Source organism: Labrus mixtus, chromosome 17 (assembly GCF_963584025.1).
Source record: "Labrus mixtus chromosome 17, fLabMix1.1, whole genome shotgun sequence".
Taxonomy (NCBI): Eukaryota; Metazoa; Chordata; class Actinopteri; order Labriformes; family Labridae; genus Labrus; species Labrus mixtus.
The window spans coordinates 15,774,888-15,792,659 of NC_083628.1; the positions used below are offsets into that span (position 1 = coordinate 15,774,888).

Genomic DNA, 17,772 nt, shown 5'->3' on the forward strand with positions numbered 1-17,772 from the left:
AGCAACCGCATGAAAAAGGGCAGAGTGCCCGGAAAAAAGACGCTGTACGCTGCGATTTTTCTCCATGCGGCCGCCTGCTGCTCATTGAAAGCGATTGAAAAAAAGACCCTGGCGCTCATAAAAAGATGCTATGTGGACACGTGGCCTAAGAATGACTAATGTCAAAGTTTAGTGGGCAGCATGCACTTTGAGTTTTATCATCGGTTATCAAGTATTGTAAAAATTGAAACTTTGACCCAGTGATGGTACGAGATGAAAATGAAAGAAATCACCAAACTGATTATGAATTTGACTGTGGGAGGAAATGAAATTAGAATCTGTCCAAATCCATGGCAACCTATATTTAGTGTTTATTTCAGTAAAAACCACAAAAGTCAATCTGAATATTTTTAAACTGGAATATAGAATAGGAGCAGCACAGCAACCATTCTGAGAGTCAAGCGTTCCCATGTTTACTGCTCCTAGGAAGTTGGCTTAAAAAATTTATATGTTATTATAAAACTTCATTCAAAAGTTGAATGTTTGCAAACTTTCATAATTGCTCTATGTGACTCTCTCATTTTTCTGGTGTAATTCACTCCTCTTTGAGGATTTCCCCTGAGAAGGATATTGCACGGTCTTGCCTTAGGCTCCAGCAAACTCCAGAGCAACCAGTGGTCTGATGCTCTGCTGGAGTGTTACAACTCTATTTCTCTCTGACAAATGTAATCATTTATCACGGGAAGAAACAGGCAGCGGTGATTTATCACTTATATTGAATGTAATCAATCAGAATAGGAATATAATCCATTTTTAATCAAGACAGAAGAGGTCAAAAAATGTCACTGGCTTCCTTCAACACTTTTTACTCAGGGTGACAGATTACCTTTGGAGTCGAGTTTTGATCATTTATTTCGTGGAATATTGAAAAAGTATCATTTATTATTCAGTATACATTTATCTGGAGTACTTTAGAGAAGCTGCTGTTTTAAAGAAAACAGAAGAAGAAGGTGGCTTCTGCTTTTTTTGCATCATTTAAAAGGGGCTATATGTAACTTTCAAAAATACTGCGTTTGTAGTGATACCGCAGGCTGTTATGCAAACTGCACCAGTAACATGTTGCTCGCTCTCGCTCGCGTGCTCGTCATACATGCTCGTATTTACTGGCATAATGTTTACAGAGGAGGTAAGTGGTCATACACATGTGAAAGTCTGTGAAGGAGTCTATGTGTCTGTATTCAGTCTCCATCCTACAAACGACAGTCTCTGCGAGCAATTTGGGGTTAAGCGTCTTGCCCAAGGACAGGTCGGACTCTGTTGCTGCAGGAGCTGGGGATCGAACCCCCAACAGACATGACAGACTCTACCAACTGAGCCACAGCTACCCCTTAGCACTGCTGAGGTGCCCTTGAGCAAAGCAGCAAACTCCCAGCAGCTCAGTAGTGCTCGCTGCAGTGGGTGGCCCCCTCACTCTGACATCTCTCCATAAGTGCATGTCCATAGGATCCTGTTTGTGCATGTGTGTGTGTCTCAGCCTATTTGCTCAACAACAGAGTGTAAAGTTGAATGTCCCATCATGAGATTAATAAAATATATCTCCTTCGAATGACAACATTTTTATGTTGGACTTTGGTTGTGACACGTACAAAATGTGTTTCACACAAGTAATGTTTAAGTAAAGTAACAAATCCATCCCTAACCAAGGGCCAAACCTTACCAAAGCAAGAGACAAACTGGGACCTTCTCCCAATGTCAAACACGCCTGTGGCTTTGACTCTCTAATGGTCATAAACATTGCATCATTTTAAAGAAACAGAAAGTTGGGTCGTTTGGGAGTTAGCAATGTGGTGTGAGGTGACTTCACTCTACATGTAAAGAGAAACGTTTTTAAACCTGCGTCTGTTTTCACATCTCCACATTCCTGCTTTCTTCCATTCCAAAGCGGGTCTCAACATCTGTTTGATGTTCTGAAAAGTGCTCCTTTTGAAGCACACTGACACATTAAGCCTCAGAGCAAAGTTTACATTAATTAACCTTCACCTTCAATCTCAGCGTATGGTTAGTGACAAAGAATGAGATCAGGAATCTCTGTGTTGAGTTTGAGAAAGTCCATGTCCCTGCAGAGTGACTGCTTTTACTCTATGTGTCAGTTTGAATGAGGAGTCAACAATCACCTCTCTTTGAGTGGTGACAAGGACCCACAAGGGGAAATACATCCCCCAACATGGCAGACATAATCTACAGATTCCCTGAGAGGAGCTAGAAGATTCAAGCCCTGGAGTGTTTGAATGGAAAACAGAAATGCTGTGGCATTACTCACCATCAGACCACCTCATGGCGTCGTCCAGCTGAGACGGCAGCCCCTTCCACAGCGTGCTGTCTTTAGGATATCCCAGATCCATACGCCTCAGGTGGTCGTCGTAGCGCCAGTACTGGTTGTCCTTGAAGAAGTAGGTTTTGTCGTTGTGGAGCCAAACAAAAGCTGCGTCCACACCGTCCGAGGGGAGGCCGAAGTCACTGATTGGACGAGGGTAACCCTCCTCTACGATATTATCTTTAAACACCCAGTACTTCAGACCTGAAGGGGTGGACAGAAAATCTATATTACAATATATAGATGAATACATTACACACAGCAGAGAGAGAGAGAGAGTATGCACTTAAGATGTGAAAAGATATATGAAGCACACGCAACATAATAAAAAGACATAATGAAAAGACTTGCGTAGTATATTTTGTAATGAAGCCAAAAAGGAACATTATCTGTCAGGAAAGCTGCTTTACATTTTAAATCAAATGAAATACATGCCCTTGATTTAATATCCCTGTTTTTATACCGTTTAAATAAAATGTATAACGCTTTTATCCTTTCACATAGAGGGAAGATTTTCTTTAAAGTCCCAGCGATGTCTTGCCTCTTAAAATATTGTATGAATAAAACTTTAAAAAGTAATGCAGGTCATCTGCAATCAAAACAAGCACAGTGTAGATATGCTGTTGTAGAATGCAACATGTATACCTTTGTGTATTACAACAGTGTTTCGTTTCTATCTGAAGTAATGAATAAGTAATATTGTTTATATGTGAGATAAAAAAAACATTGACCAGAGTAACTTTCAGTAAGTTTAAAACTCATTCCAGGAGCTGAGTTTTTTTCTGGTAATGTACCTTTAAAAAAAACGATTTTGTGGTCCCCTGGCCTCTCGTACACAGCGTCCACACTGTCCAGGTTGATTGGGAGGCCCCTCCAGAAGCGATGGATCTGAGCCGGACGCAGAGACACCAGGTGCTTCTCTCGAGTTAGTCGCCAAAAGTATTTTCCTGTGGGGAACAGGACTGTGGTCAGTGAATCGTTGCTACTTAGGATGCTGATAACAAACAACGACGGCTCATCTGAAGGCTTTTATAATATAATTTCCTTTGCATCAACTGAGTGGGAACTTGACCAATGCAAATGTAAATCAATGTCAAGTCTAACATGGTTCATTTTCTCTTCAACATTTGTGTGTGGAGATTTATAAACAATATCCTGCACTGCAAATGTCAAAGTCAATTTTCATGGCTGACTAGTTTTGACGTTGGAAGTGCAAAATGGAGTTAAAGTGCAAATATGAGCTAATATCAAGGTTATCCAAGAGGGATGATCTATTTACTTTCCTTTGCATCTGGTGCATTGTTGTTTTTACCTGTAGCAGCTTTATTAAATGAATGTGGTAGTTCAGAACAGGCCCAAGGCTGACTGAAAAAGAGTTTTTGAAAGCAAAATACATAACGCTGTGCATCAAAAAATGACTGAAAGTTAAGTCATGTGTCTGAAGGATTCAGGTTTAGTTGCATGAGGATAACAACATCCCCTATGTAATAGGTATACCTGGAATGCAGTAAAAACCCGCATCTACATCTTTATTTATTCAAATGTCTGAAAAGACATCACGCAAAGGGCAATATTCTTGAAACAATGATCTATAAACTTTTAATGTCATCTCTTGTTAGTTGTATAAAATATTCAAAAAGGTAAAAAAAAAATGTCAGTTAAAGTTCAGCATATTTTGCTAAGACATCTGCTGCTGAAGGCTGCAGTCTGCTTTTTGTTTCTGTTGTCAGCGTGGCGCTTCGGGTCATTCCTCCAGAGGGGCAGCATGAAAGCCTGACGTAATTTTTGGACTGCAGTCTCTCAGCAGGATTCAACAGGCTCAGCCGGGTGCCTACATCCACCCCACTCTCTAATGCACGTCCCTTTTCCTTCTCTCTCTCTCTCTCTCCTTCTTTACTTTGCTCTCCCTCCTCTTACTTCCGCTCATTTAGCTAATTTCTTTTTATTTCTCCCCACACAGCTCTGTGGCTCTGCGTCTGTCTGTCTCCCTCTGTGACTCGGTACCTTTGAAAAAGAAGGCCTCCCCTCGAATCTGGGCCACTGCATCAAAGTGGCTGGTGCATCTGTCGGGGGCATCTCGCGCCAGCCTGAGAGAGATGTGAGGAACGTAGAAAAAGAGGAAGAGGGAAGATTGAAAAGAGAGGAAAACAAGAAGCTCTTGTGTAAAACTGGACATTTACTCCTTAAATCTTTGAACACTACACACCATGCTTCTGTAGCCTGATGATTAAACCTAGCATTTAAAAAAGATATGAGAACATACTTATAGAGAAGAAAGGCTTAATTGTTTGTTTTCTTCATTAAGTTGTTTTTCAGGCTCTTTTTGTAGATCGTAATTTCATGCTTTTGCCGTCGACTGGCATCCTTTGCACGAATCAGTGAAACCAGGCTAAAACAGTAGAGGAGATGCTATCATCCTAACACGCCAAGGTCCCTGGGTGCTTTTACCCCCAAGGGTTTTTAAGTGATTTAAAGCACTGACGTGGCCCGCTTGCAAATGATGAGGCCATTAGCACTACAGGGTCGAGAGTGGGAGCTCGCCAGGCCTTATATTACCAACAAAGGTCTCCATTGAGAGCTCTATTAACGCTACACCATCGCCTATCGGTCAGTACAGGTGCCCTTGTCAGGCCTAATCCAGCTTTTCCACGTGTCGTGACCTGATGGATTCAGTGGTAAATGATTAATGAAGGCAGTAGAAGTCTGCAACTGGGGAACAAAAGATGGTTAATTATCCACCACTGCCTGTTTGGTGTAGACATCTCTCTCCGTGCTGCCTTGTTTTTTTGTTATTTTTTATTCTCTACTGCTGGTGTTCTGAAACCAATTTGAATTTCAGACCTTCAGAATTAAGATGTTTTTTATGAAGCCTTTCTCTGGACCTCTCGGGGGCTCCTTTAAGGTTAGTGCTTGGCGGTTTGTGTATGAGAGAGTGTTTGAACACTCGTAATACATAAATGGACAAAATTAACTCTAATTATCCTCAGTAATCTGAAAAAACTAGAGGCTGATGGCTACCCAGCTTGCATTGGGGAGTTACTTAATTAGACGGGCAGGCTCCCAAGCTCACCATCAGCTTCTTAGCTAATTTGCTTTGTTGGCAACTCATGACTTCATATCAAGCTTAAAAAAAAACAAAAAAACTTTTTAACAATAAATGTATTCCTGCATGGATTCATTACATTGTTTCTCAGTAAGAGTGGGGAGGAAATTAAGAAACAATCATAATAGAATTATAATGATACTCAGGAAACCATTGGAAAAATAGACATCTCCATTTAATGGGATCCAATATGACTACCCAGCAATAAATACCACCTGCACAAGGCAGATTAAGATAATTTGTTTTTATGGATATAAATCTACTTCTTGTATAACTTTTACCGTAGCCACATATTTTGTGACGAGTTGAGGATTTCCTATCGTCTGAAAACAGGAAAGCATAAAATACATAAAAATGTTAAAACTGATTGTTGTTGATGTTTATTTGCATGTCCACCTTTGTCAATTAAAGACATAAAACGTATCAAACAGCCACACAGTTTGTTCTCATGAGATATGTCCTGAGCAGAATCAGTTTGGTGGCAAAAGATTTCACTGACACTCATTTTTGCTGCACCCCTTTGCAAGAACAACCCCGACATTGTCATGTGAAAGCAGAATGGACAGCCAACGATATTGAAACATTATTGATGCATGGTCACTGCTTTCTATAGGCATAAAGGGAAAGTTCTGGGCCCGTATTCACATTCATTCTGAGAATAATCTCAGAGAGCTCCTCACTTAGCTTAAACAATTCTAGCAAGTTTTAGAAGTGATTAAGAAACATCCTCAGAGCAACTCTGAGCGAGGAAGAGACCAACATTTTCTTTATCTTAATAAGGAGGTGTGGTTTACCCTGTTGCTAGGTGTGGAACATGCTTTCAAAGGCTGTGATTGGTTGATCCAAAAAGCAAGAAAAAGTGATTATCTTTAAGTGATAATGGGCATAGGAAGACAGTGAAATCAGTCGGAGTAATCATAGATTCTAGTCAGACATTGTGTATTCATTAACTTCTTTTTTATGTAATGAACTTCTCTGTTGTTTAAATTGTAAGATATACTTTGAATATCAACTCTATATAGCTTACAAAATGTTTGAAAACACACGCCTACCTTGTGCAGAGCCTCTTCACATGTTGAGAGTTAGCCTATATCAGCATGTGAAGAAAGTCCAAGATGGTCTGAATTAATCATGTTTGTCTCTTTAGCCCAGCTATGACTGGAAATACTTTAAATGAAGACTCCCGTCTGAACTCCTTTTGTTCTCTGTGCATGAGTCATGCTTTGCACTTATATTTACTTGCTTATGTTTATTTACAATAATTTTAAAAATGGTTAATAAATAATAATAAAAGATAATTTAGTCCTTCATCGTATTGATATTAACATGAGGTTGTGACAGAGATGTTATTGTATGTGTGATCACCTTTCTCCTTTTCTGCTGTGTTCTCCTCTACATGAGAAAGTCTTAAAGAGTCTTAAAAGGCCTCTTCACTACTCCTAACTGTGTTTCACCTTATGACCTCTCTGAAGGGCTCAGATGCTTGGTGAATAACTTATATCTTTTCCAGGATGTAGTTTTAACGTTAAGGGGACTTTCTTCGAAAACTGTCAGGATTTTGAGTTTTCTTAGAGTTGTATCACTCGTTGTACTTAGGAAGCATTGTGATAGGGCCACTGGCGATCGACTGAGGTTTTTTTTTTGAGGAACAACGGCAGTTGATTCCACACAGGATGGTTCTGTATTTCTTTTTTACATTGTCAAGTATGCACAGACTTCAGGTTGCTTACAATGATTGTTTTAGGATCTTACTTAAAAAGCCAAGGTGGAGTAGTGCAAGTGAGCTACTTGTGAATGCAGGAGTTAACACCTTACAAGCTTTATTGAGGAACCTTATGTACAGATTTATCGGTCGCTTGAATGACTCAAAGAATGTAATTATAATGCTGCTGTTGAACCCAAGTTATAGTACAGTACGCTACCAGTCATACCTTTGGAGACATTGGTATAAGTGCCTTTTATAAGAGGCGGGAATGTTTTTATTCTAATGTATATGTGTGTTGTCTATTTTTTTGTATTGTATGTCTTTTAAAATGGACCTTGAGTCTAATAATAAAAGTTGACGATGATGATGATGATGATGGTGGTGATGATGATGATTGTGTTACATCCAATAGATGCAGACTAAATGTGTGTCTACTTACAGGAAAGTCGATCTGTTTTCAGGAAGGTCCAGTAGAACAGGAGGCTCAGCTGTCTGGGACGGGTTGCCTGGTCGGTTAGTATGGGACACTGAGTCTCTTACACCTGGGAAGTTAAACATCACCTCAAATGAGTACAAAACACATGTTATTTAACACTCATTAAATTTGCCCTATTACTTTTTTGTACACTTTTATGAAATTGCACGTACTGTGCATCATTCTCTCCTTCTTTTTGTCTCTTGTTATTTCTTTCTTCACTAACATACTTCACTTCATCTCTTCATGTGTTCAACATTCTGTTTCATTTCCTCCATCACTGAGTGGTGTGGAAGTTCACATGCCCTGCTGAGGTCCAATTAACTCCATCCATGTTTTCATTAAATCAATAATCTTGCTCTACAGCGCTCATCACTCGCTGCTTTCTGTGTGAGGAGGCCTCTGTAGCTTCATTCTGCTGAACTGTGGCTCTTTCCACCGCCGGCGCAATTAAAGCAGAGACTCGTGAGTCATGGTCAGTGGAGTATAAAAGAAGATTCTGTGAATGCAGATATGGGTAAAAATCTATCTCAACACACATTCTGAGGCTTCACAGCAATTATCAGAAGTGGAGGAGAGGCAAAAAAACATATTTGAGCCTGAAAAAAACAACTATTTAGCAAGTATGAAGTAAAGCCTAAAGTTCTTGTTCATAAGAGGAGAATTTGTTCTGTATATAATGAGGGTCAGAGGTGGAGAAAAATGGAGAAGACTATGTGTGAGTATTTTCAAAAAATCCACTGTGAAAAATCCACTTCCCATAAATGTCACACATGCTGTTACATCCATTTACAGTGTGACCTTCACAGTTAAATAGCCACTTTGTTTGATTTCCGACAGCATGTTCCCCAGTACAAATCAATTACTGAAATATAATTTTTATATGTGGGCACTTTTTGTAGACTCCCGGCAGATTTATTAATGGAAATTCGGATGGAACTGCAACTAACTGAATTAACCCCTTGCTCTTTTTTACACGCATAGAAAGTTGAGTAAATGCTCCCTCGTACCGTAGAGCTGCCAGACGCGGACCTTGTCTTCATAGGGTAGGTCGTACTTCAGAGGGTCTCCCACGGGACCCTGGTAGTACGGCCTCATGATGGACTCCATGGCCGACGTGTGGACCAGGCCGATGGCATGACCGAACTCATGGACCGCAACCGCAAACAGATCCATCCCATGAGAGTCTGAAGGACACAGAAAAAGTACAACATCATAAAATGCTCGTAGAATTGGGTGAGTATGATTATGTGTGTATTGCTAAATTCCTTGTGAGTTTGTGTATGGACAGGAAATGACGGAATACAGTGTTTCCCCTAGGTTTACAGCGTTGGGGGACGACATGCAGACACAAACACTTGTTGTCCCCCCTAATATAATGGTAGGGGAAACACTGGAATATGAATTGATGCTGAACCGGTGGCGACAGTCATCATTGTGACCTTTCCGTGTGTGACCTTAATCTTGTTGTCAAACAGGTTCAGGTATTTTATCCTTTTTGAACTCATCTGCTCATGTTGCAAATTAAGAGGCATGACAGACAGCTCAGAAGGCTTTGAGGGCTGGTATGCGTTTGGTGTGGCGAGATAACTATGGTAATACTGCTTGAGCCCCTGGGCAAGCAATCAAAACCTGAGTGCGGAAAGATACCTAGAGAACCTGCAGGCTGTTAAAGCGTCTTTCCTCCTGCGTTGTGCTGGGGAAAAAAAAGCCTCCAAAATTCTTTGTTAGAGTCTGCAAAGCAAGACAAAACCAGGAGCTTGGAGATTCAGATTTGCAAAAATTTGAAGAGCTAGCATGTCGAGCCAAGCTAGCTTAGAGTTCCTTGGTGGCTAGGCTCAAGTCTGCATTCAGTTTACCTACGGTTGGCCTCGGCTTGGGACTTACATTTTTACTTACCGGACCCAGCATGTGCATTCTGAAAGCAAATGCCAACCCTAATCTACATGAGCACATGGTGTAAAGAGGAGAGGTGGACAAAAGGATGGAGGAAGGGGAGAAACGGGCAGCGAATAGAGTATGTACCATGTCATCGTATTTACGCTTCATAAGAGGCTGACAGAATAGATGTAATGCCTGTGGACGAAGTGAGAGCAGAGAGAATGGGCTGGATGAACCACTATCATTTAGAAAAGACTGATAGACAGAAAAGGAAATTGTGTAGCTATAGAGCACTGAATACAGAATTTTAAACCTTGTATCCCTGGACTTTTTAAAAACAAAGCGTCTTTTATCAACTGAAATGCTTCTACTGCTGAAGATGGGAACTAAGGGCGTCTTTCACTAGACCTCTAAACTCCTCCTGTCTTCTATTCCCACAGTCCTTAAAAGTAGGATCACAGGACGGAGAAGCTTTGATGTTAGAAGACCTTTGAAAGGCTCATGTCTGGCTGCCTCAAACACCTCATATAACCCTTCGTGGATGCACTGAAGTTTGCCTTTGGCCAGTGTGTTTTCGGAAGATTCCGTCAACATGACTCTGGAGTAACTGTGATAGCCTGGAAGTTGATACGGATACTGTTGGAGGACATAGAATCTACAGTTAACATTTCAGAGCTTCTGGTCTCTTGGTTAGCACAAGCTGTTAAAGAATCTCTCCTTGTAATGAAGCTGGATTCTAACAACTGATTTAGGATTGTTTTGCATCATTTAAAGGACCAATATGTAAGATATCTACTAAATTAAATCATAAAGTGACCTTATTATATCAGCAGACATTTAGGAAACATGCTATGTTGACATTCTGACTTCTCTGGCAACAACGCAGCCAGTTAACCTCCTCCTACGTTTTGATTCCGGCCCTAAATGGTCTGTATTTGTTTTGACCAGAGAAGGTAGGTGGTTTGAAAGAACCCCCACATGGCCGTTTCTGATGCCCCTTGCTTTGCCAGGCAAACCGCAAACCAACAGGTGTAGCAGCTATATAAGGCGGCAAGCAAACTGGTTCAGATATAACTCATTCTACACGACCCAAAAAGCCTTCGCATTTTAATAAACTCCATGAACAGAAACGTGGTAAAACCAGGATAAATATTAAAGACGCAATTGAAAAATGGAGTGTTTGAAGCGCAGAAAGGTTTCAAGACTGATGCAAAGTTGGCTAAACACTGAAGCTTCAGTGTCCTCAACATGGCAACCTGCTCGCGCATTGACTCCACAGAGGAGGGGGGAGACAGCTCTCTACAATGTTTTGAACTTGGACTGCAGTACCCATTGTTAACGCTAAATGTCAGAGTTACATACTGCTCCTTTAAAAATTGAAACACCTTTAAGAGCAAATTTAATAGATGCTTAAATACGCTAGAAAACATCTACCGCACCATCCAAACAACAGCTAGTCATCTGCCAATATGTATCGTGTATATGAATCCAATGAGGTTTAAATCCATGAAGTTTTAGAATGAGTGAGATGTATTCAATGATGTGAAGCTGTGTGATACTGACAGTTTGCGTACTATATTGCACAATGTATTTTAGATTTGTGGTTTGATGTTGTCGTCTTTTATTTTAATGTATGTGTTCATAGTTATCTTTTTTTATTGATTATTTATTGAACTTGGGACTGATGATTTGTTTCCCATTTCTGTTCATACAATCCCACCTGTTTTGTAAAACAAACTTTCCTTTAGTGATGTGCACATTTCTATAAACATAATTTTTTGATGACTTTGTAGGTCATGTGTTTCTTGGTCTCTCAATTTAACAGATTTTCCATCAACGTGGAAACAACATGACAAAGAAAAACATGACATGATGTTGTGAAGAGAAAAACAAAATCAAACAAGCTGAACGAATACAACATGACACAACTCTGTGACAAGACACAATGTGAAGGTTCCATGTTCAAAAAGGCTACAATCTGCCTTCTGGGTTAATATGACTCATTAGGGATGCACCTCGTGAGCAGCTGAGTACATAACAGCTGGTCACCTTGTCCACAATTAAGCAAAACATGACCCAAGTTTGAACCGCATAGGATAAGACCTGACCAAACAAATAAAAGAGTAGCCAAAGCCAAAGTTGCCACCAAACTTCTCAGTCTCAAGAATATCGAATTCTTCAGTCCCAAGAAAGCTTCGTCAAACACAATTACTGACCTCTCCGTCACAGCATCTTCCAAACGCTCCCCTCTATTGGAGCCAAAACATCCAGAGCTTCTTCCCCTGACCTCTGCTCCTCATCAATCATCAATACAACTGCTATCTCTGAAACTACTGAACAAGATGGACAACAACACTACAATCTTGATCTGCACAGGGTGTCTTGTATTTAAAAAATAAAAAAGAACAGTTGGGGGGGGGGGGGTTGGTGTTGCTGTTTACTGTGCAATATCCTTACCACAGTATCTGATAATGTTGTTTTATACAGATTTCGCACACATTATTTTACAATGAAACATCGACTGCAGTGCAACATACTTGTATACAGTATATTTTGTTTCGAACCATGGTTAGTTTTCTCCAAAGTATTTTTTTTTGCTGTTTCTTTGTTTTTGTTATGATAACAATGAAATCCACCAGGCTTTAATTTAAAACTTGTGGATTTTATCAGGAGTGTCAGCTGTGGAAAATATATCATTCACCAATTTCTCTGTTCAAGTTTACATGCCAAAATCAATGTGTATTTTCCTTTAAGTAAAAACTATATTCAAATGTAAAACTGACACAATGAAAAGTTAGGCCTTGACCATCCCTGTGTAAAACCAAATAAATCAAATGGTGTTGTGGTTGACTCATTTCTGTTCAGCTCTTTTAAAATGAAGAAGAAGTGTTAAAGATTCAATAAGCGGGGATATTTTTTCCCTCTCCTTGCAACAACAGCTTCCTCCAAAGTTCATCTTATAAACAGCAAACATAGGGTTTCTAAAAACAAAACGTTTCTTCATGTTGCACAGACCTCATAACACACAACTTGAAAAAGGTTGAACCAGCATTGGAGCTGCTGCTGTGGTAGGTTTATCCATTGTGTAAGCTGTCATACAGGCTGATGAAATCACCTTGGTTTGTATCAACCCTGGCATGCCTTGTTGTGAAGAGTGTACAGTGCTTTTCTTTGTGATTCACCATGATGAAACCACTCTCACCACCAGTACTTGCACAAGGCCAAGAGACCATTGATGAAATGAAGCACCCTAACCAAGTGGAATACAACTACAGCTTTAGTTTATTTATTGTGCCACTCGTCATGTAGTTAGTCAGATTCATGAAAGGCACACATCTCAATCTTCTTCAACTGAATCATACCACTTTAATGGAGACACAAAAAGACAAATCTCAAATTCCCCAGGCTCATTTAGTCAAGTCGATCGTGTGTTAACTGGAAGGTCTGGGGTTCGATCCCCAGCTCCTGCAGCCACATGTCCTTGTGTCCTTGGGCATGACACTTAACCCCAAGTTGCTCCTGCTGCTTGGTCGGTGGCGTATTAAAGAGGACATATTATACCCCTTTTCCACCTTTTCAAACAGTCCCCTGTGGTCTAAATGAAACATCTGTGCTGTGCTTTGGTCAAAATATAACATGAATCAAGCACCAGAGGAGGTTTGTGACCCTGTATAAACCAGCTCTCTCAGAGCGCTCTGTTTTGGTGTGTGTGTCTCTTTAAATGCAATGAGCCCCCCCCCCCCCCGAGTTTTCCCGGTAGACATCACTCCTCTGTAGCGAGAATAAAAATGGCGGACCTGCGCAAAAGTTTTGTTCTAGGCCAGGGGTGGAGTCCATGGGTGGAGATACCAGGGGAGGGGAGGGAGATTTTTTTTTACCAGAATCCCACTGTGACATCACAAGCAGAGAAAATATGAAACGAAGCACTTTTCTCTGAGTTGTAAGACTTATGCAGATCACAAACAAAGGACTGGATGGGTTTATTTCACATTTTGTGGGTCGGTAGACACTCAGGTTACTCAAATATATGTTCAAAAACACTGTTAAAATAGATTTTTCATAATATGTCCCCTAACAGATGACCCTGATGAAGGCCGTAAGCCGAAATGGTCAATCGTTAAGTTTATCTTTAAACAAAAAGTGTTTCTGGAGCTCTTGGACCTCTGCTGAGTGAGCCTGTTAGCATGTTTATGCATTGGAGGTACATGAACAAAACCCAAACTGGCTGACATAGAAGTCTGTCTACTTGCACAGTTGTTTAAATTTAACAAGAGTGACCACGAGCAACCTTATGGCTGTGTTGTCATATACCCTGTCCTGCTGTATTCTGTTACAGCTTAACCGTCTCTAAGTAAAAAGTTTCTCATTTCATTAAAAAAGGGAATATTTTTTTGAGGGTGTTACATATTATAATAAAAATATGCCAAATATATTTTCTCTTGCAAAAATAAAACCATGAATTCAGGTTTAATTAACTACATTAGAGGAAAAGAAACCGAGTAAAATGACGGCTGAGGTTTCTTGGTGGACTTCTCTCTTGCTTTGTCCTCTGGTTGTCCTTTCTGCTTTAACTTTCAGGTTTGTTTACTGTGTCGGGATTCTGATGCTGTTGCAATTGTCTGTCCTGTTTATAGCATTGTTTGCTGTTTTCTATTCTGTATTGCAATAATTTATTATTGTCTGCTGTGTTACAGCCAGACATCATTCTAGAAGCTGAGGTGTAAAGCTGAGGGCAGGGACAGGAAACGACCCTGATATACAGAGCAGGGTTGGTTTAACAACAAAACTTTAAATTACACTTTCAGTAATGTTCTATAAAATCGTCACATAACGACATGATGTAGCCTAAAGAGTGTAAATTAAACTTCCCTCGTCATATATCAACCACTCTGGTACCATGTTCCCAGGTCTTTTAAAGGCTCTAACTGCACTTTCCGTTTACAACTTTTACCACTATCCTCAACTAACACAAGATTGAAGGGCAAAAGAAAGTGAAATAATTCCTTTATTTCACACAGGCCCTTGGTCTAATAACTGAAATTCTTCCCTGGAAATTCTGAACAACTTTTAAAACTTTCAGTACCTGAGAAGCACCAGAAAACTCACAAATTTGTCCTACACTAAAGTGGTTTTAAAACAGCAATGCTCTTTTTGACCTTTTTCTTTGCAAGACCGTAGAATTAAAGTGAATTGTGGAAAAAAAAAAAAAAAAGAGTTTGAAATAACTGCATAAAAAAATGAGTCATCCATAAAATGGCATAGAACATTCGCAATTTAGAGTTAGGAAATGCTTAGGACATAGTCAAGGCAATATAAATATAAAACATTTGATTAATGATAGAGATGTGGCTTTGATTCCAGTGTGACCTTTGCTGCCTCTATACTCTTCAATCTCACTTTACCCAAGTTCCATATTTTATCTCAGCACCTTCTACTAAAGGCAAAAACAAAAATAAGCTAAATTAAATTGTACACTAAAGTTTAATGTCCACTGCGAAGTGCCCACTCAAAAAAATAAAAAAAATATGTAGAATACATTAATGCACATCATAAGAGACTGTATGAAATGAAAGATGTCCCTTGTTTCAAAATTGAAGCCAGTTCAAGTGTTTATTTATTTAGCATTTATAATGGCCAGCAGAAAATAATCTAAAGGTGAGAACAATTTGTTTTAAATTGTCTGCAGGTAAATGGTGTAAATTGGTTTTCCAACTATGGCTAACATTAGCAATGCTAACACCACCAGGCTGCAGGTTAATATATCCACATGTCTGTGTGGTCAATATGTCATTCAACTTTATCTCCATTTACTAGATTAAAAAGAAAATGGATGGAAGCGCTGGTCCTATGGTCCCATCCTACCTGTTCACTGTGCTTGTTTACATCTCCCTCACCAATCAACAACAAATAATGTTTGGAACGAAAGTCATGAAAAATTCACCTGCTTAATGATGCTTTTGCTTCAGCCTGGGCAATCAGTTTGCAGAAGCAGATTGCGGGCAGAGCGATAATTAACAGAAGCAATCTGCTGCCTGTCAAAGCCAAAACAGCACTTCAAGACCTCCACCTATTTGATCTCACCAAGAATTCATCCTCTCATGGTTCTTAATGGACGCCAGCACCATCGATCACACAGCAGGAGGGATGAACTGGGCCGCTGAATGTGGTGCTTAATATTCAACCATTTGCCATCATCACACACATTAGGAGACGGCCTTAGCGGACCCAGATTTAAGGTCCCGCTGAGAACAATGCACCGGGAGAAGAGGGGAGGGAATTAGCAGAGGCAATTACTCAGCTGCGGATTTGTCTGATAAGGCTCATTTTTCCAAAGATGATTACAAAGCTCAACAATCTGCTGAAGCACCAACATTCACTTTTTTTTCCTTCAGGGCTGACCTAACAAGTTCATATCTTCTCAAGGGAATACCATGCTTTGGAAAAAGCTGCAGAGAAAGAACAATGTTCAAATCTGATAGCTCTTGGGTTGCAGGGCTTAGCAAGGCAGAAATTGATGTTTGCCTTCTTATAAGCAGAAAGAAAGTAGGAATCAGTGATACAAACATCAGCTAAAAAACCCCTTAGAGACACGCTGATATTTTCTGGAGGGGGGGGGGTTATAAAACAGTCGCTAGGTGGGGCTGGCAAAGTCACAGAACGGTAAAGGGTAAATGGACATGAGCTAATATAGTGTTTTTCTAGTCTTCTGACTACTCAAAGCACATTTGCACCGCAGGTCACCTGCCAATTCACACCCATTCACACACTGACGGCAGAGTACGAGATGCTATGAAAAGTGTCCTTCAGTAATAACTAATCCCATTCATAAACATTCATACACCACCGACGAAGCAGCAGGAGCAACAGGGAGTTAAATGTCTTGCCCATGGACCCATCGGACCTCAGACACCCATCTTTGTGCCTGCAGGAGATTGGGGATTGAACCCCTGACCTCCTGGTTGAGAGATGACCGACTCTACCACTAAGCCACAGCCACCACTGGTAGAAAAACAAACAACAAGGCTAAACAAAGCGTTAATAATCTGACTTCACTATAAAACCACAGAAGAGAGAATTCTACAAGGTCTGTGGCTATCTTCAGGGAGCTGATTAAAGACATTCGGCAGCTTCCCCCCCCATCAGATTTAACAGTTAAAAATAGCAGTCTGTGCTTGCCTTACAGATGAAAAAGCTTGATGCACTGGATATGAATTACATCCTTCAGGGGATTCAGCAAGGCCAAAGAAAGAAGAATCCTTGAAAGATTATTTTTTTCAAGCAATCGATATTTTTACTCTCTCATACATTAAAGGCAACATTACCAAAATAACCCACAATGGGTACTGCCATCCTTCAGTCGCCATGAATTATTCATGGCTGGCAAAATGAACATCATGTTTGGAAATTAACAATTAAAAACATATTCAGTGCAATAATTTTTCAGTTTGAACAGTTCAAGTGTTAGGTAGATCACTTAAATATTCTGAAAAATAATCTTTTTACTGTATCTTGGTGGTTACAATTACCTATAATTTATTGTCTTGATAGAAACAGAAATGAAAACAATTTCATTTATAGATTGAGGCACATCTCTGATGACTCCCTCCCTCACTGCCCTGCTTACATTAACCAAACCTACATGTTTGCAGCTGTTAGACTGCATCTCCCCTCCCTCTATCGCCCCATGCACACGCTCAAACACACACTCAGGCTCCACTACAGCATCCTCTGCCCGTCCTGTCGCGTTGCTGCCTGCTGGGAGGTCTAATTGGAGCAGATTGAGCTGCTGTCCTGAAGCATATGGCTCACAGCCCTGACAGCGCAAAACAAAGGAGGGAGATCCACGCAGGTCCTCGCCCCAACACAGCCCCACCAGCTGGGACCGACAGCCTCACTGACACACACACACACACACACACACACACACACACACACACACACACACACACACACACACACACACACACACACACACACACACACACACACACACACACACACACACACACACACACACACACACACACAAACTTTAAGCATTTGTTTTTTCAATCTAAATCATGAGGTCAAATGATCAACGGGCACTAGCTCTTTCTGCAGACCTTTCTTGTGGACAACACTCAATACAAAAATAAACCATGTTCCCCTGGCATTAGATTACTCGAAAAATGCTGAACCAATTTCAAACTTATGCTGCTTACAAAACAGACCAAAATGAACACTGATGCATCTAAAAACCAGACAACGTGCCAGAA

The 17,772-nt window shown here is 40.3% G+C and overlaps 1 protein-coding gene across 1 annotated transcript in view; it reads right to left on the minus strand.

The window, feature by feature from the left end:
• The window catches only part of LOC132992359 (matrix metalloproteinase-17-like), a 78,193-nt gene that overhangs the window by 10,364 nt on the left and 50,057 nt on the right, over window positions 1-17,772 (minus strand). Inside the window, exons 5-9 of the mRNA XM_061061606.1 lie at window positions 8,647-8,823; window positions 7,601-7,703; window positions 4,358-4,440; window positions 3,148-3,300; window positions 2,300-2,557 (exon numbers count right to left, since the gene is read on the minus strand). Of these exons, the coding sequence (XP_060917589.1) occupies window positions 2,300-2,557; window positions 3,148-3,300; window positions 4,358-4,440; window positions 7,601-7,703; window positions 8,647-8,823 (774 nt within the window). The remainder of the gene's footprint in view (window positions 1-2,299; window positions 2,558-3,147; window positions 3,301-4,357; window positions 4,441-7,600; window positions 7,704-8,646; window positions 8,824-17,772) is intronic.